Source organism: Schistocerca nitens, chromosome 4, assembly GCF_023898315.1.
Source record: "Schistocerca nitens isolate TAMUIC-IGC-003100 chromosome 4, iqSchNite1.1, whole genome shotgun sequence".
Taxonomy (NCBI): domain Eukaryota; kingdom Metazoa; phylum Arthropoda; class Insecta; order Orthoptera; family Acrididae; genus Schistocerca; species Schistocerca nitens.
In genome coordinates, this window is record NC_064617.1 from 448882988 (window position 1) to 448907024 (window position 24037).

Genomic DNA, 24037 nt, shown 5'->3' on the forward strand with positions numbered 1-24037 from the left:
GCACTACTAAGGCAGTACCATCGTGCCTTTATTGCCAATTAATGGTCCTCTCTTTTTTGCTATCTTTGGGGTACTGTTTCAGTCGCTCTATATTTTCGCCCCACCTGAGAAACAACAGAATGATTCACAATAATCTTCGGGCCCCATCAGTTTGCGACTGTCCTGCTACAATTCTTCTTATGGCTCTCCACAGCAGAGTGTCTGGTAGGGACCTTCTTTGTGCCATACTGACCAGTCTGCGACTATACACAGCTATTGTGGATGTGGAACTACCTGGCACACACTATCACGTTTGATAGGTGCCCTGACATTATCGTTAGTGTGGTTATCCATTGACCGGAATGCCATATTCCATGTAGAAACACAATTGTACGGACATCAGTTGACATTTTATATGATTATACCATGAATTAGACACAAGACAGGGAAATTGCAGTTTGTTGCTTTAATTTTGGACAACAGTGTAGTTTCTGGCACTAGTGGCGTGCGAGTGTCATGTGATTGCTAGTGTTGATCCTCTTGGAATGTGATCATTTGTTGAGCTCTGCCCTTCCAAATTATTCAAAATAAATGTGCACCTGAACTCAGTACCCAAAGCTTCTCTAAATATAAGATGACCCCTACAAATACCATACACACTACCAAACAAAAAATGTTGACCTTGGCAGCAGTAGTTTAATCTGGGAGTATAACAACCCTGTTTTTTTAATGACAAATTTGGGAAAAAATTTATTGGGCAGATATGGTAATTTATCTTGTGTTCAGTATGTATTACAGAAATATCAAAATCATTATGGATCTTAAATGCCTGACATGATTTGTACGAGGGGGGGACCCAAAAGAAACCGGATTGTCATAAAAATTTTATTGATGAACCTTTTTACACTGTTGGAAGCATGTTTGGAACTCTTTAAGTTTGATATTGTCCAGTGCCCTTTGCGAAGCTGTTTTTACTCCCCTTTTAGCATTTTTTTTTCATTCGTGGAAATAGGAAAAAGTCGCAAAGGGCTAGGTCCGGCGAATACGGAGCGTGGGGAATGACAGACCACCTCAGATGCCAAATAGTGGGTCACTCATAAGGCCGTGTGTGCTGGAGCGTTGTCGTGATGCAGAAACCAGTCACCGGATCGCCAAAGTTCCAGGCGTTTCCTCCTCACATCCTCTCGCAGACGCCTTATAACATCCAAGTAAAAGTGCTGGTTAACAGTCTGGCCAGGGGGTACGAATTCCCAGTGCACAATTCCACGAACATCAAAAAAGACAATGATCATCGTCTTCACATTTGACAGCTTGCTTGGTTTCTAGGTCATCCCTGTAATGACTTTGTTCAAGAAGTTTGGATCACGTGCAGTCTCTGTTTTCAAGTCCTGACACACATTCATGCGGATGGTTCTTTGCTCCTGTGTGAGAATGTGCGGAACAAATTTAGCAGCAACACGTCTCATGTGCAAATCCTCACTCAAAATCCGCTGGCACGAGCTCCAACTGATTCCTGTCTCTGCCGAAATTTAGTCGATCGTGTGGTGGACCTTTTCAATGTTCTCATTTCGCGATGTTGAAGGGTGTCCAGAACGAGCTTGGTCTTCAACACACATCTCACCACATTTAAAGTGCGCCCAAACCACCCAAAAACCTGTGTGCGGCTCATAGCATCCTGGAAAGCTTCCTGAAGCATTTGGTGTGCCTCCGTTGCAGTTTTTTTAAGCAGGAAACAAAATTTCACACACACTCGTTCTTTTAAAGTTGCCATAACGACTTCGAAAAGGTAACCCGCCAACGGTCAGAGAAAAACAATACCACACTTGCACGTTCAGCTGTACACTGACGCCGTCTGCACAGCTGTTTCATGAAGGTCTATACGAACACCATCTAGCGTGAAAACCCTGCACTACGTCTACCAGTGGCAGCGCCCTCCAAGTCCGGTTTCTTCTGGGTCCCCCCTCGTATGTTACTGAATTTACAATTCTGGTTAGATTGCCATAATACATTTTCTCTTTCAGCAAGTGCTGACCTAGGTGTATGTCTTCACACATCATCCAGTGGCTTGGATTTGCCAATGAAAGTAGTTGATATGTTTGGTTGCGGGCTTCCTGTTTGTGCCTACAGTTATGGCTGGTAAGCCTGTTTATATTTATTAAAAATGTATTATATTGTACTCAATTCTAAATCTGTGGAATTAAAAACAATTTGATTAAATTAATATGGCATAAAATGTCTAACTGGAACCAACTTGTACTGCAGACGATTAATTTTCATTTCATGGAAGTAATGTGATACTAATTAAATTTTTTATTCCTTTCAGCTTACATGAACTGGTGAAGCACAAAATTAATGGCTATGAATTTACAAACAGTTCTGAGCTCTCTGAACAATTGCAGACTTGGTTTTATCGTTTTCCAGAGAATGAGACACAACAAAGAATTGCTGAATCCTTTCGCTATGAATTGAGGAAATTTCAACAACTGCGTTGGCATGAAAATTGGAAGTTTAATGTTATGCCCATTTTTACAAATTAAATAAATAACTTTCATATTTTTTTAAACTTTATTTATGAAACTAGATATAAAATGAATGCTTTGTAACAAAATTACATAAACATGTTCACACAAGGAGCCTTTCTATCTCTTGTTGGATAGCCTGGATTTGTGGTTTCAGCTGTGAGCCTTCATTAACAGTTACAGAGCACGCAACGACAGGACGTGACACACCACACGCTCTCCCCAGAGCTGCAACACAAAGAACACTTTAGGTGTTTTTGAGAAGATTACACTGACAATATACTAGAAATGCATCAAACTGCACAAAAAGGGAAATACACTTGAAGTTATTGCGTAATTATGAATATTAACTGCATTTCACTGACAGTCTGCTTCAGAACAAACTTGCTGGCAGTTGGGTAAAGGGTGTTTATGAAAGATGCAGGCTGCTAGAGGTTGTATGAAGTTTTGATAATGAACCCATGTCTGGAAATTTACTGTTTGGATGTAACAAAGAAACATTTCGTGGTGTGTGTACACACACACACACACACACACACACACACACACACACACACACACACGTTGTATACAAGGACAAGTCCACCGCTTGTGATATTGCCGTAGCATTCTCGCTTCCTGAGCACGGGATCCCGGGTTCGATTGGGGAGAGGGGGTGGGGGTGGGGGTGGGGGGTGTTTCAGGAATTTTTCACCGGCACTGGGTGGTGGTGTGTCATCTCAATCATTTTCATTCATTCCCATTATGGATGGAGAAAGGCAGTGACAAACCACCTCCATTAGGACCTTGCCTAGTACGGCAGTGCAGGTTTTCCACACCGTTCCTTATGCTCTGTAAAGAAGCATAGGATTTCATTTCCATATGAGGACAAGGGGAGAAAAGTCTCTGATTTCCCACTTAACAATACACCGAATATTAAGCTCTTCAGTGCAGTTTTCGACACAGTTTTTCTTGGTGCACTAATATTGTATGACCTCACGTTTGGCTCTTTATTACGGTATAATGCCACACACGCCAGAAGATAAAAACGTGCACTTGAAATTTAGCAAACAAATCCAGAATTTGAGGTCACATGTCTGCGTGGAGTGAGGTAGCAAGAACAGTACTGTACGTGCCAGATGGTAGAACACAGGGTTTCAGACTAGCCAACAACTTGCGAGCGACCGGGTAAGGTACTTTTTCCTTCACCCAGATCTCCTGGACAGCCAGCTCATCAAGATATATAGGACAATCGCGGGAGGAGGCGGCATGGTCACCATTGCAGTTGATGCAGCGGGCAGATGGAGGTGGACAATCGCCCTCTTAAGCATCCCTACTATAGGTTACACATTTGGCTGTATGTTGACAGGACTCAAGTGTGGTTGTAACGATGACACTGGTAGCAGCACATAAGGTTTGACTGTGATAACTTTATAACCTGCTTTGATCTTTTTGGACGAACCACTATCAAAAGTGAGAAAGGGTGCTTGTGGCCACTAAGGAGGCCTGATGGACAGCAATGACATCCTGATAAGAGGTACATTTAGATCCCTGCCTTTGTCAGCCCATCGAGCAGCCTGGTGTATATAATACCACAGAAAGAATGCAGTTTTCAATGGACCTCAACACGAACATGATAGCCATGGGGAAGTGTAGTTGCAAGCAGTAGTTGTGCTTCAGAATCAAAAGTCTCCGAAAGCGAAGTGCCACTGCGTAAACGAGAGCAGTAGTTCACAGGGCCAGCAACTGCATCAGCATTTTTTCTGAATAATAAACGGATTTACTGTAGTGAAGGACTGATCTTCAGTACATGAAACGAGGAACTATGGTGCTACTAGGAGGCTCTTTGAATCGTTAGCCTCATTCTGTTTACATTTCATAGGCACTGATTGTGAAGACGATTGGCTCACTGTGAGAAAACTGCCACAATTACCAGCATCTCTGATGGCACGCTCCTTCCAACTGGGGCCTCCTTCACAAGGAGTGCACCCGCCTTAGGTGATTGTTCACACCTCCAGAACACCTGACGGGGGGGGGGGGGGGGGGGAACAATCGACAGTTTGGGAAGGTAGCAGCGCAGGCAAACAACCCACACTGGGCCTGGCCTATACCAGGGGTAGGCATGAACCCTACCTGTCAACATGGGGCTGGGAATTACACGTTACCCAGTCACCTGTTAATAATTCAGATGCTTGGGCCGGCCTTCACAAGTGCACAAAGAGGAAGAAGAAAAAGAGGAACCTCAAACGCTGAAGTGGAGGAACAATAGGAGAAGATGGAACGAAGAACGAATAAAGGAACAGAAAATGGTGGGAGAGTATTCCGATATTGACTACTGAGAATGCAGAACACACACACACACACACACACACACACACACACACACACACACCAGATTGGAAAGTGATCGGCACAAAGTCCACTCTACAACCTCTAGAAGCCTGTAATTTGGATTGTGAAACACCCTGAGTAATTAGAATTCCTCACACAAAGTGAAGTCAATATATTATAAAGGTATATGAATTTATTGCAAATTTAGTTGATACGAGTAAGAAATTACCTTGCTTCGAGCGCACAAACACATAAGGAACATTTTTGTCTTCACATAAAAGAGGTAGATGAAGCAGAATTTCTAATGGTTCTGCATCTGCAGCCATTACTATAAATTCTGACAGTCCACGATTCAGAGTTTTTGTAGCTGAAACAAAATTAAATTAAGACAACATATAGGAACAGAAACAGATGTTACACCTACAAAGATTGAATATATGTATTGTGATAAGGGTGTCTTATGTTGAAAATAAGCATAAATGCAAGTTAAACTGTGCTGCTGTGTCAATTTTGGCATACATCTCCTTGAATCGCCAAGTTTAACAGACCTTCAAGCCAACTTAGATTTTGAAACATAGCTAAGTGGAGCATACCCATTTGCTCTGCCATCATTTCCAGGCTGTATAAATGCTGTTTTCTTCCTTTTTGCAATTTACTTTTAAGGAATAATTACCTTGAGTCAGAATTACATCACAGGCTATTTTTATGATTATTGTGTTTAATTTTGCTGAAACTTTAATGTTACACAATAAGCTGACATTTAACATTTCATAATTCCCTGGACACTAAATACTTCAAATCAGCTAAACCTTTTGGTGGAATGTTGCACCATACTTATTTAAGGCTTAGTCAAAGACAATGGGTAGCAGCTGCAACAAACTGCAGTCTGTTATGCATACTACAGCATTGTCAAACACAAGAAGGGCATCTGCATTAGACCAGTCTTACGTGACTGGCCACTTGCCATTTTTTACAGAGACTGTTTGGCAAGTGTGAGAAATGTGAAAAACCGCAGGTATAATTGCTTTGTAGTGTGTCACTTTTTATACTTCAATTGATATTATTATATGCTTCCATGAAACTTTGAGCGAACGACTCTATATCATGGTTAAACCTATGTGGAAGCTTGGGCTAGACAAATTAATACAATTATCATTGCCCACTCTGAGTTTAAAAAGTACAAAGTAACATCATATAAAAATTGTGAGATTTAATTATGAAGAAAAGTGCTTTAATTCTGCTCCAAGAAGTAGGACCTGATTAATTTTGTAAATGATGCAAGGCACAGAGTGCTCTGATGGTCTACTTAACTCTCAGAGTGCTGATGTAGTTCAGGTCAGAGGTAGTTCTGTGATGCTTTGAGGGGTGTTTTCATATTAAAACCTGGACCAAGTCATTCATCTCATTCAAGGTACCAAGAACAGGAAACAGGGTGTTTACTTCAACACTTATAGTGTTGTGTCTTCTTCTATATCTTCGTGGTGAGTATGCTGTGGACACTCATGCCTTCTGAGGTAACAGCCGTGTTCGAAGGGCTGCACGCTTGGTTTGATTAACATCGTAACAACCTATGGCACGCCAACTAACTGGCTACATCGCCAAACCTTAATCTCACAAAAAAATGCCTGGGACTATTTGGAATGGGTGAAACTTAGCAGTCAATGTCCCAAAAATTTAGTAGCTCTGTGGGATGTAATCAAGAAGTGGCTTCAACTGGCTCCAGCATACCCTCTTCATCAAACTAAGCCAGTTATTAAGAGTAGACGTAGTGGGTATTTAGAAAATCCTGGACATTGTTCTGCATTCTTTGTCATCAACATCCATCTGAGGGATTCAGAAGTTTTCAACATATCTATGCACACTACTATTCCATTGATCGTTTTTGCTTGGAAAAACAAAGTTTCATTAACTTTGCTGTTGCTCAATGCACAAAATGCATTCAATTTTCTGCTGTCACATTCACGTTCCAGGGATTTTCGTGGATTTTCACTGCCCCAAATTCTACATTTGTGTATATTAACATAACCACTTGAGTGAGCAGAAAGAAAAGGGAAATGGAGAGAGGGCAGGATGGGGGTCACAGGCAAGGGAGGGGGGGGGGGGGGGGACAGCAAGGAAATGGATCCACAGGGTGCACGATGGATGAAGAATACTTCGAAATTTGGGTGGGCAACAGAACACTATTTTGGCCGATACTGATAGGATGTCGGGTAGGCTATCCCTTATATCACATCATGACGAGAAGTCGAAGCCTTAGTGAATGATGTGTTTAAGCTTTTCAAGACTAGAGTGAGCGATTGACTAATGGGAGGAGGGGGGTTATGGGACTAAACTTCAAAAGTTTAGTGCATAAGATAAATGTGTCCACGAAAAGCGGGCGGATCTAATCAGAAGGAGTCAAACTACAAAGCTGAACACACACACACACACACACACACACACACAGTAGAAGGCATAAAAGGGTAGGTCAAATCTAAAAGCTGGAAAAACATAGGGGAAAAAAGAGCTGTCTGTGCACGGGGGAACGGTAATGGGTCCCGGGTCCCAGACTCAAAAACACGAAGAGGCTCCAACCACAAAAACCCAGCCCTTGCTCCAGGAGGAAAGCAAAACCTTATAACTGAAAATAAAAACCACTTTCAGTAAGGAATCTGAGTATCAGTTCGACAATCTGAATCGTCCGCTCATATTAAAGACAAGGTATTTGGAAGGCTATATTTAGTACGAAGGCCCAAAAGGAGGGGACAGTCTACCAATATATGCCATACTGTCAATCTGGCTCCAGAACCAAATTGAGGGGGTGGCTTGTTATGCAAGAGAAAACAATGGATGAGCCTAGTATGACCATTGCGTAGATGGCATGAGACAGTGGACTCCTCTTGAGAGGAGCGGAAGGAACAGTGCCAAACTTCAGTAGTCCCCTTGATTGTGTTGAATTTATTATTAAGAGCAGCAGCAAACCAGATGTCATTCCACTTTTGAGCAAAATGAGGTTTTATGTGAATCTGCATACCTGGAATCACGAAAGACAATAGGGCTAAGTATCTGCCCACCTAACCAAACAGCCAGCCAGTTAATTCCCTGGGATGCTCACATGACTTGGGACCCAGAGAAAGACAACTCAGTAGGTAGGCGGCACAGCCAATGGGAGAGAGGAGGTCGTGGAATAGCAGTGACCAAAGTGTGACGAGATTAGCATCAGTCAATAGCCTGCAAGCTGCTCACTGAGTTGGTAAATATTAAAACACTATGGACGGCCCTGTGAATGGCTATCAGTTATGCTGTGGACACTCCACAATCCCAGCAGTAAATGGTGTTGCATGTCAATAGGAGATATAAAAGCATATCCCACCTTATCTGTCAAAAAACCATCAGTGTAGAAGATGGTAGTACCTTGTATTCAAGGATGGAACATACAGGACATAGGAATAACTTAATGACAACAGAGACCTTATGACCCTGGAACAGATCAGTCCTAATCTATGGTTGAGGTACCACAGGACACTTCCCAGAGAGTGGAGATACTGACAGATGAAAGTGAGACACATTCCAACCAGCAAATCCACTCGAGGGTGGTCAGGTAATTATTGAATGGCGATTGTGCAAGCCAGGAGTTGACTTTCGTATTTGTTAAGGGGAATCCCTGCTTCTGCGAGGAGGCTGTTGCAGTACTAGTGTGAAAGGCACCGATAGCCAGATGCACTGCATAATAATGAACAAGGTCAGGTAGTTTCAGAGTGGAAAGAGCCGCTGAGCCATAATCCTGACAGCCATGATCTAGTCTGGACAAAACCAGAGAACAGTAAGATGGAGAAGAGCTGCACAGTCTGCACCCCAACACTTGTGGGCCTAGATGCGGAGAGCATTAAGATTCCACAAGCATTTAGTCTTCAGGTGGCAAATATGGGGCAGCCATGTCAACTTTTTATCAAAAAGAAGGCCCAAGAAATGGGACTGCTACAATATCTAGGCACTGGTCACCTAAATAAATTTCGGGACCGGCGTTTTTTGTTTTTGGTTTTAGGGCGCAAAACTTCTATGGTCATTAGCGCCCAGCCCGTGACTTAGGAAACAGTAAAAAACCGAAATTGAAAACCAGCAGCAATGGGAACAAAGTCATAAAATTGGAGAAACTAAAAGCAGAAGGAATGCTTCAAAATCCACTACAGAAAGGGGTTGGTTGTCCCCAAAAAAGGCTTCAAATGACTGATGTCATTTCACTGTCACTAATAAACTGGAGAACGCGGTCGGCTGAGTGCGTGTCATCTGCTAAAATCGACGATAGATCAGGCGATAGCTGTAGACGGGAGCGTAACGGATTTAAATAGGGGCATTCAATTAAAAGGTGTCTTACCGTCCACAGCTGAGAGCAGTGGGGACAGAGTGGGGGAGGATCGCCGCTTAAAAGATGTCGATGACTAAAAAGACAGTGCCCTATCGGGAGTCAAGCTAAAATTACCTCCTCCCGACGACGCGTTCGGGAGGAAGAGGTCCAAGAGCAAGGAAGGGCTTTCACTTTCCGCAATTTATTATGGGGAAGTGTTGACCAATGCGCGTGCCATAAATGAGCAACTTTGCGACATAAAACGCTCCGTAGATCGGTGAAGGGAATCGACTGAATAGCTGGCCGAGGAAGAGAGACTGCAGCCTTCGCCGCTATATCGGCCGCCTCATTCCCACAGATACCAGCGTGTCCCGGGAGCCAGAGGAATGCCACCGAGACGCCCCCCAGGTGGAGCAAGCGCAGACAGTCCTGAATCTGGTGGACCAGAGGGTGCACAGGGTAAAGAGCTTGGAGACTAAGGAGAGAGCTGAGAGAATCTGAGCAGATTACGTACTGTATCCGCTGATGGCGGCGGATGTAGTGGACAGCCTGGAGAACAGCGTAAAGCTCCGCAGTATAAACCGAACACTGGTCGGGAAGCCGAAAGTGATTTGGGGTGTCGCCAACTATATAGCCACTCCCTACACCTAACGATGTTTTCGAGCCGTCGGTGTAAATAAATGCGGCATCCGTCATTTGTGCACATAGAGCAGCAAATGCCCGACGATAAACAAGTGTAGGGGGTACCATCCTTGGGAAATCGACAAAGGTCACGGAGCAGGCAGATCCGGGGACGGAGCCAAGGCGGTGCTGTACCCCAAGTTGTCAAGAAGGTTTTAGGAAAGCGGAAGGAAAGAGAAGGGAGCAGTTGACTGAAGCGGACTCCCGGGGGTAGTAGGGAGGAGGAGCGGCCTGCATACCCTACATCAAAGGAGGCGTCGAAAAAAAGGTCATGGGCTGGATTAGCAGGCATGGAAGACAGATGGCTAGCATAACGACTCAGAAGGACTGCTCGCCGATTGGACAGCGGAGGTTCAGCAGTCTCAGCATAAAGGCTTTCCACAGGGCTAGTGTAAAAAGCTCCACACACTAAACGTAATCCACGGTGGTGGATAGAGTCGAGACGCCGAAGAATAGACGGCCGAGCAGAGGAGTAGACTATGCTTCCATAATCCAATTTCGAGCGCACTAAGGCGCGATAGAGGCGGATAAGGACCACTCGGTCCGCTCCCCAGGAGGTACCATTCAGGACACGAAGGGTGTTAAGGGATCGCAGACAGCGAGCCGAAAGATAGGAAACATGGGAGGACCAGCACAGTTTTCTGTCAAACATAAGACCCAAGAATTTAGCGACGTCTGAAAACGGAAGGTTGACAGGACCTAGATGTAAGGAGGGCGGAAGAAACTCCTTACGTCGCCAAAAATTAACACAAACGGTCTTACTGGGTGAGAAACGGAAGCCAGTTTCGATGCTCCAAGAGTGGAGGTGATCGAGACATCCTTGAAGACGTCGTTCAAGAAGGCTGGTCCGTTGAGAGCTGTAGTAGATCGCAAAATCGTCCACAAAGAGGGAGCCCGAGACATCAGGAAGGAGACAATCCATAATTGGATTTATGGCGATGGCAAACAGTACAACACTCAGCACGGAGCCCTGGGGTACCCCGTTTTCTTGGGAGAAAGTACGGGAGAGGGTAGTGTTCACCCGCACCCTAAATGTGCGCTCTGTCATAAATTCGCGAAGAAAAAGGGGCAGCCGGCCTCGAAAGCTCCAAGAGAACAGTGTGCGGAGGATGCCTGTCCTCCAACAGGTATCGTATGCTCTCTCCGGATCAAAAGAGATTGCTACCGTTTGGCGTTTCCGGAGAAAATTGTTCATGATATAAGTGGAGAGAGCAACAAGATGGTCAACTGCAGAACGATGCTTTCGGAATCCGCATTGGGCTGGTGTTAAAAGACTGCGGGATTCCAGCCACCAAGCTAAACGGTAATTCACCATACGCTCCAAAACCTTACAGACACTACTCGTGAGAGAAATGGGGCGATAGCTAGACGGGAGATGTTTGTCCTTTCCAGGTTTCGGAACGGGAACGACAATAGCTTCCCGCCATTGTCTGGGAAAGGTACTGTCGGTCCAAATTCGATTATAAAGGCGAAGGAGGTAACGCAGACTACGGGTTGATAAATGCAGCAACATTTGGACATGGATGCCATCCAGTCCTGGGGCGGAGGAGCGAGAAGAGAGGGCATGTTGGAGTTCCCGCATGGAGAAAACAGTATTGTAGCTTTCGTGATTTTGAGAGGAGAAAGCAAGAGGTCGCACTTCCGCTGCACGTTTCTTCGGGAGAAACGCTGGCGGGTAATTTGAAGAGCTCGAAATCTCAGCAAAGTGCTGACCCAATGAGTTAGAAATTGCGACGGGGCCCACTAAGATATCATGTGCGACAGTGAGCCCAGAGACCGGGGAGAAACTAGGCGCGCCTGAGAACCGTCGAAGCCGACTCCAAACTTCCGAGGAGGGAGTGAAGGTGTTAAATGAGCTAATAAAGAATTTCCAGCTTGCTTTCTTGCTATCGCGGATGACGCGACGGCATCGCGCACGGAGCTGCTTATAGCGGATACAGTTGGCCAAAGTAGGATGGCGACGGAAATTGCAAAGAGCACGTCATCGCTCACGTATTGCGTCACGGCATGCCTCGTTCCACCAAGGAACTGGGGGGCGCCGGGGAAATTCGGAGGTGCGTGGTATTGAACGTTCCGCAGCTGTAAGAATAACGTCGGTAAGATGTGTGACCTCATCGTCGACGCTGGGAAAGCGACGGTCATCGAAAGTCGCTAGAGACGAAAAAAGTGTCCAATCGGCTTGGGCAAACTTCCAGCATCGCGAGCGCATATATGGCAGTTGAGGCTGCAGTCGAAGGACACATGGAAAGTGGTCACTCGAGAGTGTATCATCAAGGGCGAACCATTCGAAGCGCCGAGCTAGCGGAACAGTACCGACCGCAAGGTCCAAATGAGATAAATTTGTCGTGGAGGCAGACAAAAATGTGGGGACCCCAGTGTTGAGGCAAACTACATCCACATGGTGGAAGACGTCTAGCAATAGTGAGCCACGTGGACAAGGATGTGGAGATCCCCAAAGCGGGTGGTGGGCATTGAAGTCCCCAACCAGCAAATAGGGGGGTGGAAGCTGACCAAGAAGATGAAGGAGATCAGTTCGTGCCATTGGTGTGGACGATGGAATGTATACAGTACAAAGAGAGAACGTGTATCCAGAAAGGGAAAGACGGACGGCGACAGCTTGGAAGGAACTGTTTAAGGGGATTGGGTGATAATGGAGAGTATCATGGAGAAGAATCATGAGTCCTCCATGGGCTGGAGTGCCTTCAACAGAGGGGAGGTCATATCGGACGGACTGAAAATGAGGGAGAACAAAGCGGTCATGGGGACGCAGCTTTGTTTCCTGAAGACAGAAGATGACCGGCGAGTAGGATCGTAAGAGGATCGACAATTCATCCCAATTGGCTCGAATGCCGCGGATATTCCAGTGGATAATGGACATAGGGTGAACAGAAAATGGAGGAATGTGACCAAGGGTGCTGTCAACTCAACGACTGCTCAGAGCTTGCGACCGACAGCATGGAATGGCATTCAGCCGAAGGCAGAAGATCCTGATCCATAGGTTGGTCAGGAGCAGCTCCTGCCACCAGCGATCGGCCAGTTGACCGGCCACCAGCAGTGCGCCTCGGCGACACAGAAGACGGCCGAGGGCGATTTCCGCCAGGTGGTGCTGTAGATGGGACACGCCTTGGCGGAGAAGGAGAGGAACTGGGTTTCTTTGTAGCCTTCTTGGAAGTATGATGTTTAGAGGAAGGAGGAACCGATGGTTGGGAAGTTGCGGTACGTAAAAACTCTTCACGAGTATGCTCTTTTTTCGAAGACTTGGCGTCTGACTTTTGGGCTCGAGATTTAGCAGAACCCGACGAAGGGTGAGCCATAGAGTGGGCAGGCGAAAGTGGTGAGGTTGAACGGGCGATCTTTGCGCTGGCCGATCTGACGACCGTGGTACTAAAGGTGAGGTCGCAAGTCTGCGTGGCCGCCTCCTTTGTTGGCCGAGGGGAAGCAAGGACGGTGCTGTATTTTCCTGTCTGAGGCACGGTGGGCTGTCGACTGGCGAATAATTTTCGAGCAGCAAAGGTAGACACCTTTTCCTTCACTCTTATTTCCTGGATGAGTTTTTCGTCCTTAAAAACGGGGCAATCTCGAGAGGAAGCAGCGTGGTCACCCATACAGTTGATGCAGCGAGGGGATGGAGGTGGACAAGCACCCTCATGGGCATCCTTGCCACACGTAACACATTTGGCCGGATTGGAACAGGACTGGCTGGTGTGATTGAACCGCTGGCATCGATAGCAACGCGTAGGGTTTGGTATGTAAGGGCGAACGGAAATTATCTCATAGCCTGCTTTGATTTTCGATGGGAGTTGAACTTTGTCAAATGTCAAGAAGACAGTGCGGGTTGGAATAATGTTCGTGTCAACCCTTTTCATAACTCTATGAACAGTCGTTACGCCCTGGTCAGACAGGTAATGCTGAATTTCTTCGTCAGTCAATCCATCGAGGGAGCGTGTATAAACGACTCCACGCGAGGAATTTAAGGTACGGTGCGGTTCCACCCGGACAGGGAAGATGTGGAGCAGAGAAGTATGCAGCAATTTTTGTGCCTGGAGGGCACTGTGTGTTTCTAACAACAGGGTGCCATTCCGTAATCTGGAACAAGACTTTACAGGACCTGCAATTGCGTCGACACCTTTCTGAATAATGAAAGGGTTGACCGTGGAAAAGTCGTGACCTTCGTCAGACCGAGAAACAACAAGGAACTGTGGCAACGATGGAAGAACTGTCTGTGGCTGAGACTCAGTGAACTTACGTTTGTGAGCAGACATAGTGGAAGGTGAGAAAACCATTGCGGAAGAATCCCCCATGATTACCGGCGTCTCCGATGGCGCGCTCCTCCCTTGTGGGGGCCCTCACTGAGGGCACACCCGCCTTAGGTGATTGTTCACACCTCAGGTCACACCTCCCGACAAACGGACGGAGGGACCAATCGGCACTTTCGGAAGGTATCAGCTCGGGTAATCACCCCTCCCTGGGCCTGGCCGTTACCAGGGGGTACGTACGTGTCCTACCTGTCTACCCGGGGCGGGGAATTACGCGTTACCCCGTCACCGGCTACGCATGGAAGTGCGTGGGTCGGCCTTCAGACACGCACAGGGAGGAAAAATGAGAAAGGGAAAGGAAAGAAGAGGAGGTCTCAAACGCCGCAGCAGAGAAAAAGGCAAAGAGAAGTGGGAAGGAAAAGAGAAGGACAGAGGAAGGACGAGGACTTGCAAGTGTAGAAAGCAAGGAATTTGGAACAGTTTCGAGCGTCCGTCTCCGGACGTAGGCACAAACCATACTCCCAGAGGGGGAGAAAGGGAAGGAAAGAGCCAGAGGTGGGGGGGGGGCGAAGATGGGGGATGGGGAAGGATGCGGAAAGGGAAGGGATGCAGCCCGGAAAGGAAGGAGGGCCACATTAGCTCGGGGTCCCGTGCTCGCTACGCACGTGTCCACAAAAGAGTTGTGGACCCCCTGGGGGTCGGGACCGGCGTGTACTGTAGGTCTAAGGCAAAAATGCATAACCCATGTTTTCAAGGGAGAAAACTGGAAGCAACGGGAATGGGCCCATCCAGAGGCCCATCAGATGGTGCCTGGGAGGTGGCGTCTAGCAGATGCTACAGAGTGGAAGCTACACCAGATACAAAAATTGTCAACAGACAACACCAAGGTAACCAGAGGCCCAACAGAAGGCACAAGCTCACTGATGGTGGTGATGAGCGTGACACTTAACACAGAACTGTTTGGGATACTGTTCTCCAGGATCTGAGGGGTGCTGAGTGAGTTGCCAACTTGAACCCAGAAGAGCTGATAGGATAAAAACTTGTGCATAAATATCTGAAGGGGGCCACAAAAGCCCTGGCCATCGAGGGTAACTAAAATGTGATGGTGTCAAGCAATGTAGTAAGCCTTATGTAAGTCAAAGAAGATTGCGACAAGCTGCCGGCAGTTAGTAAAAGCCAGTTGGATTGCCAGTCTGAGTAAGTGGTCAGCTGTAGATCATCCTTCCTGGAAGCCACACTGACTCAAGGACAAAAGTGGATGTTGAAACAGAGAGAAGTTTCAACTTCTTGTTTTTTATTGGGAAAGGTAATAGGATATGAAAAAGATACTGATGCTGTAGCAAAGTGTGTCACGAGATGTTCTGCAAGGACCGATGGATCAGTACACAGAGCGCCCTGGAAAGCTAATTGTCACTGGCACCCCAGAAGGCTACGGAGCTCGGACCAAACCTGTGATGAAGAGGCATCCCCAGTGAGGAAACAGCACTCCCAGCATTCCTTTTTACCCTGCTTAATAAAGTAATGAGCCTTAACACAGAGGTGTTTAAGAGCAACAAGATTGGTCTGTGAAGGGTGTCATTTAAATCACCGCAGCACCTGTCGGTTGCTCTGGATATTGACTGCTACCTCCTTGGACCCCAAGGTACTGGGCGACCTGTGGATAGGGGGATAGCAGTGCCAGCAGCATGAAGGATAGTGTCAGATATGTCTTGCACAATCACACCAATGCAATCTGAAAGAGAGGTGTTAAAGTGCACAGAAGATGAATATAAAGACCAACTGGCTCTGCAGAATGCCCAAAGTGGGGGCCTGTCTGCCTGGCAGTGGCAGGGGAATGGTAGAATCACCAGAAAGTGGCCACTGTCACAAAGACCATCATGGGATGACCAATGCAGAGAAGCCATGAGAGCAGGGGAAAAGATCTTGAGATTGATAGTAGAAAAGGTGCTATGTGTGGGACTGAAGTGGGTAGGGAGCAGTCACTGAGGAGACTTAAATCAAAGTCTGTAATAAGTTGGTCAACTAGAAGACCCCATCTGTTACAGTGGCACTCCCCACCTACGAGGTGGTGTGCACTGAAAACCCTGAGGAGGAGATATGGGGGCAGGAGTTACTGTATTACGCCAACAGCCTTTCTGCAGTGGTAACATCAGTTCTCGTCACATCGAAGTTAAGCGCTGCCAGGTTGAGCTAGCACTTGGTTGGGTGACCATCCAGTCTGCCGAGCGCTGTTTGCAAGTGGGGTGAACTCAGCCCTTGTCAGGCAAACTGAAGAGCTACTCGGTTGAGAAATAGCTGCTCTGGTCTCTGAAATTGACATATGACCGGCAGAGCAGTGTGGTGACCACACATCCCTCCATAACCACATCCAGTGACGCCTATGGGCTGAGTATGACAACAACCAGTCAGCACCGTTGGGCCTTCACGGCCTGTTTGGTGTGTGTTTAATTACTGTACTAAGGTATGCAGTGCAATGTAAGGAAGCGGCCTACCCGAAGGGAGATAGATATTTAAAATCGTGATTGCTTGAGTTGTTCGCACTCATACCGCTATTGCTACCAGGTTGGTACACAGGGGGATGCAGTTACTAATGACATTGGTGTGACCCATTAAAGTGTAGACCCCTCCAGATGATATCCCAGGGCCGGCACAGTTCCGACAGAACGCTTGATAACCACAAGATGTTTGAATGTGATCACCACAGAAGTACTTTTCTTTAAGAGCAAGACAAAATGCAAAATAAAAGGAAATAAGGTTTCGTGATTTCGGTAGATAACTGGATTTTCATGTGGTGAGGGTCCATGTTAGACACAAAGAAGCCGAGGGACGGTCATGTCACTCTGGCATTGTGCGTCACTGAGGAAGATTGGGTGACTTCCATAAATAAGATGTCAGACTAAAGTCACGAGGGGGAGATGGTCTTCTAGGACATGTCTTTCATCATCATCATCTCTTTTGGAGGATGAGGGGGGCAGGGTGTAGAGGGACAGCAGGCTTCTGCAAGATCCGGGACCAAAAGAGAGCAAGCGACCTTGGAGCGCATAGATGGTGTGTCTCATGGCCGAGTTGTGGTAGCAGGCTTCCAGCACTGGAGGGTGCCTAAGTAGTAGGGCAGCAGCAAAAGTTGAAGAAATTTACACTGGGTGGAGTCTGTCATTTTTGATGAGCCTCAGCATAAGATAGGTGACCCAGGGTCTTTTACTCTTGCATCTTATTCTCTCTCTTTTAAACTGGGCAATCTGGCGAGTGTGGAGAGTGGCGGTCATGACTATTCAGACACGGGTGTCTGAATAGACTTTAAATATGTCTGCTTGTGTCTGTATGTGTGGATGGATATGTGTGTGTGTGCGAGTGTATACCTGTCCTTTTTTCCCCCTAAGGTAAGTCTTTCCGCTCCCGGGATTGGAATGACTCCTTACCCTCTCCCTTAAAACCCACATCCTTTCGTCTTTCCCTCTCCTTCCCTCTTTCCTGATGAGGCAACAGTTTGGTGCGAAAGCTTGAATTTTGTGTGTATATTTGTGTTTGTTTGTGTGTCTATCGACCTGCCAGCGCTTTTGTTTGGTAAGTCTCATCATCTTTCTATATATATATATATATATATATATATATATATATATATATATATATATATATATATATATATATATATATGGTATGACGTGCCAGCGCTTTCGTTTGGTAAGTCACATCATCTTTCTGGCAGGTCGATAGACACACAAACAAACACAAACACACACACAAAATTCAAGCTTTCGCAACAAACTGTTGCCTCATCAGGAAAGAGGGGAAGGAGAGGGAAAGACGAAAGGATGTGGGTTTTAAGGGAGAGGGTAAGGAGTCATTCCAATCCCGGGAGCGGAAAGACTTACCCTACGGTGAAAAAAGGACAGGTATACACTCGCACATATCCATCCACACATATACAGACACTTTGCAGCTGGATATGCTTCATGCACCAAGCATCCATCCTGACACCACCCATTATGATCATGGGCTCTCCCCATGGGCATACCAGCCACAGCAAGGGCTGTCTATCACGGCAGTTGTTGCCGGGAGTTCTGATGCTCAAGGATGACAAGCAGCCACTCCTTGGTATACAAGGCGAGGCAACTGCACAGGTATCAGTAGTGTAATCACTGTTGTCAGGGGGATCAACCAGATTGTTACTTAACAGTTCCACCAGATGGACTGGCTGCACGTGCTGGTGACCTAATGGTGTGGAGGGGGTGCATACGGTGTGGAAGGAAGTGGGAAGGCAGGAGGAGTCCCCACTTTAGATGCTAGGGAGGGAGTTCTTCCTCAAATAGTTCATACTAAAGACAAATTTATAAGTGGAGGTCAAATCCCCCCACCCCCCGGGGGGGGGGGGACAAAAACACCAAAAAGGATGAAAGAACAGGCAAGAGAAACAAACTTGCAAAGAATACAGGGAGTCAGGTAGCCAGGTCGACATAAATCAGAACACCGAGAGAAGGGAAGAAGGGGGCAGTGGGAAAGCAGCAAGGATGGGGAGGGAGGAGCACAGTGAAGGAAATACAGCCAGGGATGGACAAATGGGCTACAACAGCTAGGGGACCCATGTGCACTCAAGAAAGAACCTTGAGCCCGCTGGGGGAAAGCCAAGGTGAGGCTGGGTGATAAGAGTGCTGAACAATGGCTTGTTAACTGGTTTACTGTTGTCAGAGGTGATGGTAAGGGAAATATGTTAATGGATGACCTGGACAGGGTATTATCTGTCAAAGACTCTAGTAAGGTTACTGGTGTACTCCATCTACTACTGCTTTCTAGAAGTGGCGAGGCTGTGAAGAAGAGATTTTCACATGAAACAGATGTATATCAAGCCATCCGAGACGTGGAGATTGAAATGTAGTAAGGTTGTCTGTTGGAACTAAGAAAGACTAGGTGAAACAGATTTGAGAGCAGAGGTTGAGGTTATGGAGAAAATAACAAATGTTGCCTCTCTCGAGTCCAGATCACAAAAATGTCACCAGTGACTATCAACCAGACTTTATTTTTATTATGTGTTTAGCTACTTTTTCAGTCAACCTTTTGGTCTCCCAGACATCCAACCACAAATCCCTCCCCATTCTACCTAATTTCAAAAACTCCGCTCTGCCTGGGTGAAACTCCAATCACACATCCTCTTTATGAAATACTGTCTGGCACATGATATTCCAACATTAAAACTGGCATCCCTGGCTGTCACCCATCCTACAAGGACCTTCACTTCTTCCAATTCCTTAAGTCCCTCACACTTACCTATCTGTTGCTACATAATCATAAGCTCAAACCACACTTTATGGCCTCTACTCCTTTCACAAAATCCTGTTACTCTGACCACAGAATCCTTCATTCTATTACTGAAAAAGACTATTGCCTTTCAACGATTGCAACAGATTTCCCAGCACCATCTGAAATAGGTGTCCCAGTTACTCCTCTTCAATGTCTGGCTGAGTTTACCTGCAGCCGATGTGCTCCATTTTAACCCAAGCACAAATCACAGTACTTTCTAAAGGTCTTACCTTTAGAGCAAACCCAAAGTTCAACCTTGCTGGACTTGTGAAGGAGATCTGTCCTTTACCTGCAGTCTACAGTAAATACATTTCTTCGCCACACACCCCAATGGTAACAGCCAACCAAAACCCCACAAAGAACCTGGATTAAGAAAGTTCCCATCTCCTTCCCCTACACATAACTCATTCCTCAGTACTCTTTCAGGAATTCCTCACCTCTAACCTGGCCTCAGCTTCCTTCCGTAAGTACCTCCCCAGTGAATCCAACATCATCCCTATGAAACACACTGCTATGGGTGACCTGAAAACAAGTCCAAACCTTATACTTTCCACAGACAAAGGCTCCACTACAGTGGTCATTAATCTTAGTAACATGTGGCTGGAGGTCTGACAACTTTCTGGACACCTCTGCATACAAAACAAATGACAATGATCCCGTTACAGAAGTCCAGGATCTCCAGCAACTTCTAAATGCCTTAGACTCACCCCAAAACCAGATTCCATTTCACTCTTCACACAAGCACCCCCCCCCCCTCCCTCCAACACACACACACCCCCTTTTACCTACTCTCCAAACAGCACCCTACTGATCACCCCTTTGATGCTGCTTACAATGCTCTCGCAGAACAAACCTATGGCTTTATTGACCTAAACTTCTAAACTATTCTCCATAACCTCAGATCCAATATTAAAAACAACGCCCACTTCTTGAAGCATGACATCACCCTCTTCCTTAACCATCTTTCCACTGTTCCTGTCCGCTACCACCACACTCCCTGTTCGCTGTGGAAGTGACAACCTGATACATGGCCTTGTGGCCATGAAAACTACCTCCCCTAACGTCACCTGACACAAACTACCACCTCTTTCCTAATGTTCCTAGCCAACCACATCCTGGTCCACAATGATTTCAATTTCAAATGCCAAATCTTTAAACAAATCTGTGATACTGCTATGGGACTCACATGGCAGCATCCCATGCCAACCTATATATGGGCCACCTGGATAATATCTTCCTAAAATGCCTCGCCTTGTTCAAATTCATTTATGATATTTTCATGATCTGGACTCAAAGCAGCGACAATCTTTGCTCTTTCCTTCATAACCTCTACATCTACTCGCGTATCTGCTTCATGGTCCACTTTCTTAGATGTCTATCTCCACCTATTAGATGGCTACATAAATACATCTGTTCACATAAAGTGCAACAACATTACCTCCACTTTGACAGCTGTCACCAGTTCAATGTCATAAAGTCGTCTTTACCGCCTCACCACATGTGAACACTGTACCTGCTATAGAAAGCAGGAGTTGTCGAAATATACCAAAAACTTTACCAGAGCCTTTACTGATTGACAATATCCTATCCAGGTCATCCATAAACAGATTTACCTTGCCCCGTCCTTCTATACCAGTAAACCTATTAAGCAGCCACCAAACAACACACTTTCCAAGGTCAGGCTGAAACTGATCATCCAGTTTCAGCCTGACCTTGGAAAGCTCAACCTCGTCCTATACTATGGATCTAACTCTCGCCATTCCCAGATATGAGGGATATCCCACCCAATATTACATACGTCACCCTAAGGAATGTTCCGCTGCCCTCCCAACATACATAATATCCCTGCCCATCCCTATTCCATCTCTGCACCATAGACCTGTCTATTACACCTACACATCACCTCTCCTACTGCAATCCAGTCACAGGTATTTCCTACCCAATGGAAGGCAGGGCCATGTGTGAAAGCAAGATGTTACACAGTGTATCCCTGGAAGAATGGTCAGTTTGTATTAAGGTATATCATACGAAGTTACAGTGAAGCAAAAAGTCTAATAAAATTGGCTCTAAAATGCATACCTTAAAAGCTATGTGCAATTATTTATCTTTGCCTCTTCACTTCTTCTACTGAAGAAATGTTCATAGCTTTTAAGATATGCATTTTAGAATTCCTGTTTACGAGACAATTTTGCATTGAGTGAACATTCCTGTCATATACCTGCATTTTTACTATTCCTTCTGCAACACCCTATATACCTGCTATGCTGCAATTACTGTGCAGCCTTCTCTATGAACATATATGGGGAACCAACTATCTACTCACATAAACGGCCACCGCCAAACTGCAAACTTTACCATCCAATTAGTGAACATCCCGCGCACAACACCACAAATGACTTAACAACTACATTGTGCGAGTCATTTGGATACTCCATTCCAGCATTAGTTTTTCTAGACTTTGCAGGTGGGAGTTTTCTCTCCAGCATATCCCATGCTCTCACAAACACCCTGGCCTAATCCTCTGCTAACCAGTTTTCCACTGCCTCACCTTACTTCTTTCCCTCTTTTGTACACAACACACCTCCCCCACCCAACTTGTGTACTGGCTTCTTCCACCTTCCTACATTCACAGTGACGCTCTTCTCTTAACCAAGGGACTCAGCAATTTCACATATTATTCTTAATTGTGTAAGATGAAACGATGAATAACAGTTTCAATATTTCTGCAAATAAAATATCAACCTGCATGAATATTTACAGCACTGTCCCTGAATATATGAGCATCACACAATAATATTCAGAAACCAATGTTTGCAGAAACTTCACGAACAAATGGGAATAATGTGGAGGCTATTTCCATGTATTATTTTTACACCCCAGTCCCACATCTCCTTCAGTTTTCTATAGGTATAAAGATGATAGATGTAGGATCTTTTCCTTCATATATTTTACGTACCAGTTTATTAGCAGTCACAACCATGGAACAACTTATGCACATATCTATTAAGACGACACAAATGACAAAAATAATTAAATTAAGTAACAGTTAAAATGAGCATGGTTTTGTGCTAGACATGTATTCTAGTGCGAAAGAACATTGTTCTTTCTGGGGCATATGGACACTACATAATTGTACCTTTTGACCTTAAATTTTATTATAAAAGTACATCAACCAAAACCTAACACCAGAAAACTCGATATTAAAAAAAAAGCACAACGAAATTCTGCAAAAGCTGATTTGCGTTACTCTTTGTGTCTATATTTAATTTCAAATTAGTGACTGTTTACGGCACTTATGCTGTTTAGGGGGTATATGCGCTGATCACGAGAAAAGTACCTATTTTTGAAGGAAACGCTTGTTTCTGAAGGTATAAGCATATATATGCACAGAATACCAAAAATATTTATTTCAGAAATTGTGTGTTACAGTCATATCTGATGCGTTCGTCACCAAAAAAGTACTTATTTCCATATGGATGAAAAAGAGATCAATTAACTGTCTAAAACATTTTTCTAATCAAAAATAATCTATTGCATACGTATGCACGGAATTTCGAAAACTTTTTGTTTAGCAAACAAGCTGCAATAACAAGATTTTCCCAAAAAATCATTTGTTTATTTTGTACAGATATACATTAGAGCTCGAATCACAGATCAGATAAAAACAGCTACCTCAAGTTAATTTGCAGCATTACGATAGATTTTTCGAACATGCTCAATGAAATTGTGGAATGGATTTTCCTCAAAATGTTGAGGCCAGAAAAAATTCCGCCAGCACTCAGTTCCGAAACGCCTTTTATTTTCTTTCTTTAGTTTTTTGCCAGACTGACGCCACGTGATTTGTGGTTGTGCTCATATCTTCATGTTTCCTTCAAATATACGTACTTTTCTCATGATCAGCGCGTGTACCCCCTATGTGTAACGCGTGAGGATACACGTGCAACTCTAATATATTCTGTTGCTATTTGAACCAAATGTGTTTACACTTGTGGAACACTAAAATTTGCCAGTGACTTACGACTTCATAACATCAATCAGAGTTGGGATTTGCTTACCTTCATTAGCGCCTTTTCTTAACTGTTTATAATTCATGGCTTGTTGCACTAAGTTAAGGATCTTCGTTGTGAGTGTGGCATCTGCCAAAGGGTACGCCTTTGGATTAACCTCCTCGACCTAAAAAAAAAGTATTCAAGTAAATAAACACTGTTATGAGTCTTTTAAAGGGGGAAAGAAACACGTGCTTCTTTCATTACGATACTATAATAATCATGCTTTACCATTTCTTCAGCTTTGGTGGTTCGGAATGAGAGACTTGGAATTACCTCTCCGCGAATATTTTCGCTTCACTGAGGATTTAGAGTTAACACTGCTTTAATTACGCTCTTCCCAACAACGCTCAGCGCTCACGTTCCGCGTCGAATACAAAGTTCTTCAATGAGGCTCTGGAAGATATGTCACTCAACTAGATAACGTCGGAGATACGCCACTTTATTTGAAGGCGGCCCGTTCACGTGCAACGATCTGTCTGCACAAATTTCTGTAGAAATCACATCTACGCCGACCTGTCGGAAGTTTGCGCAAACTGGAAAGCTGAAGTTGGAGGTTGAGCGAAATTGCTCAAGTCTATGGGGCACCAACCATATCTGCGCTCACAAATCCTAGCGTGTGAACAG

The 24037-nt window shown here is 45.3% G+C and overlaps 2 protein-coding genes across 2 annotated transcripts in view; one reads left to right on the forward strand and one right to left on the reverse strand.

The window, feature by feature from the left end:
* The window catches only part of LOC126251424 (chitobiosyldiphosphodolichol beta-mannosyltransferase), a 75250-nt gene extending 72715 nt beyond the window's left edge, over positions 1-2535 (forward strand). Inside the window, exons 5-6 of the mRNA XM_049951840.1 lie at positions 2001-2115; positions 2303-2535. Of these exons, the coding sequence (XP_049807797.1) occupies positions 2001-2115; positions 2303-2516 (329 nt within the window). The 3' untranslated portion in view covers positions 2517-2535. The remainder of the gene's footprint in view (positions 1-2000; positions 2116-2302) is intronic.
* On the reverse strand, positions 2526-23801 carry LOC126251425 (NHP2-like protein 1). The gene is made up of 4 exons (XM_049951841.1): positions 23642-23801; positions 23420-23537; positions 5038-5175; positions 2526-2726 (listed from the first exon to the last, which is right to left on the reverse strand). Exons 1-4 carry the CDS (start codon positions 23642-23644, stop codon positions 2602-2604), a joined length of 384 nt encoding a protein of 127 aa, XP_049807798.1. The 5' UTR covers positions 23645-23801; the 3' UTR covers positions 2526-2601.
* Positions 23802-24037: the final 236 nt, after the last annotated feature.

Bases quoted from the DNA above. Each gene is read 5' to 3' on its own strand.
- LOC126251425 (XM_049951841.1), bottom strand. The intron at 5,176-23,419 runs GTAAGCAAATCC...ATTTTGTTTCAG, and splicing joins AAGAAAAGGCGCTAATGAAG to CTACAAAAACTCTGAATCGT. The intron at 2,727-5,037 runs GTAATTTCTTAC...TTTGTGTTGCAG, and splicing joins GTTTGTGCGCTCGAAGCAAG to CTCTGGGGAGAGCGTGTGGT.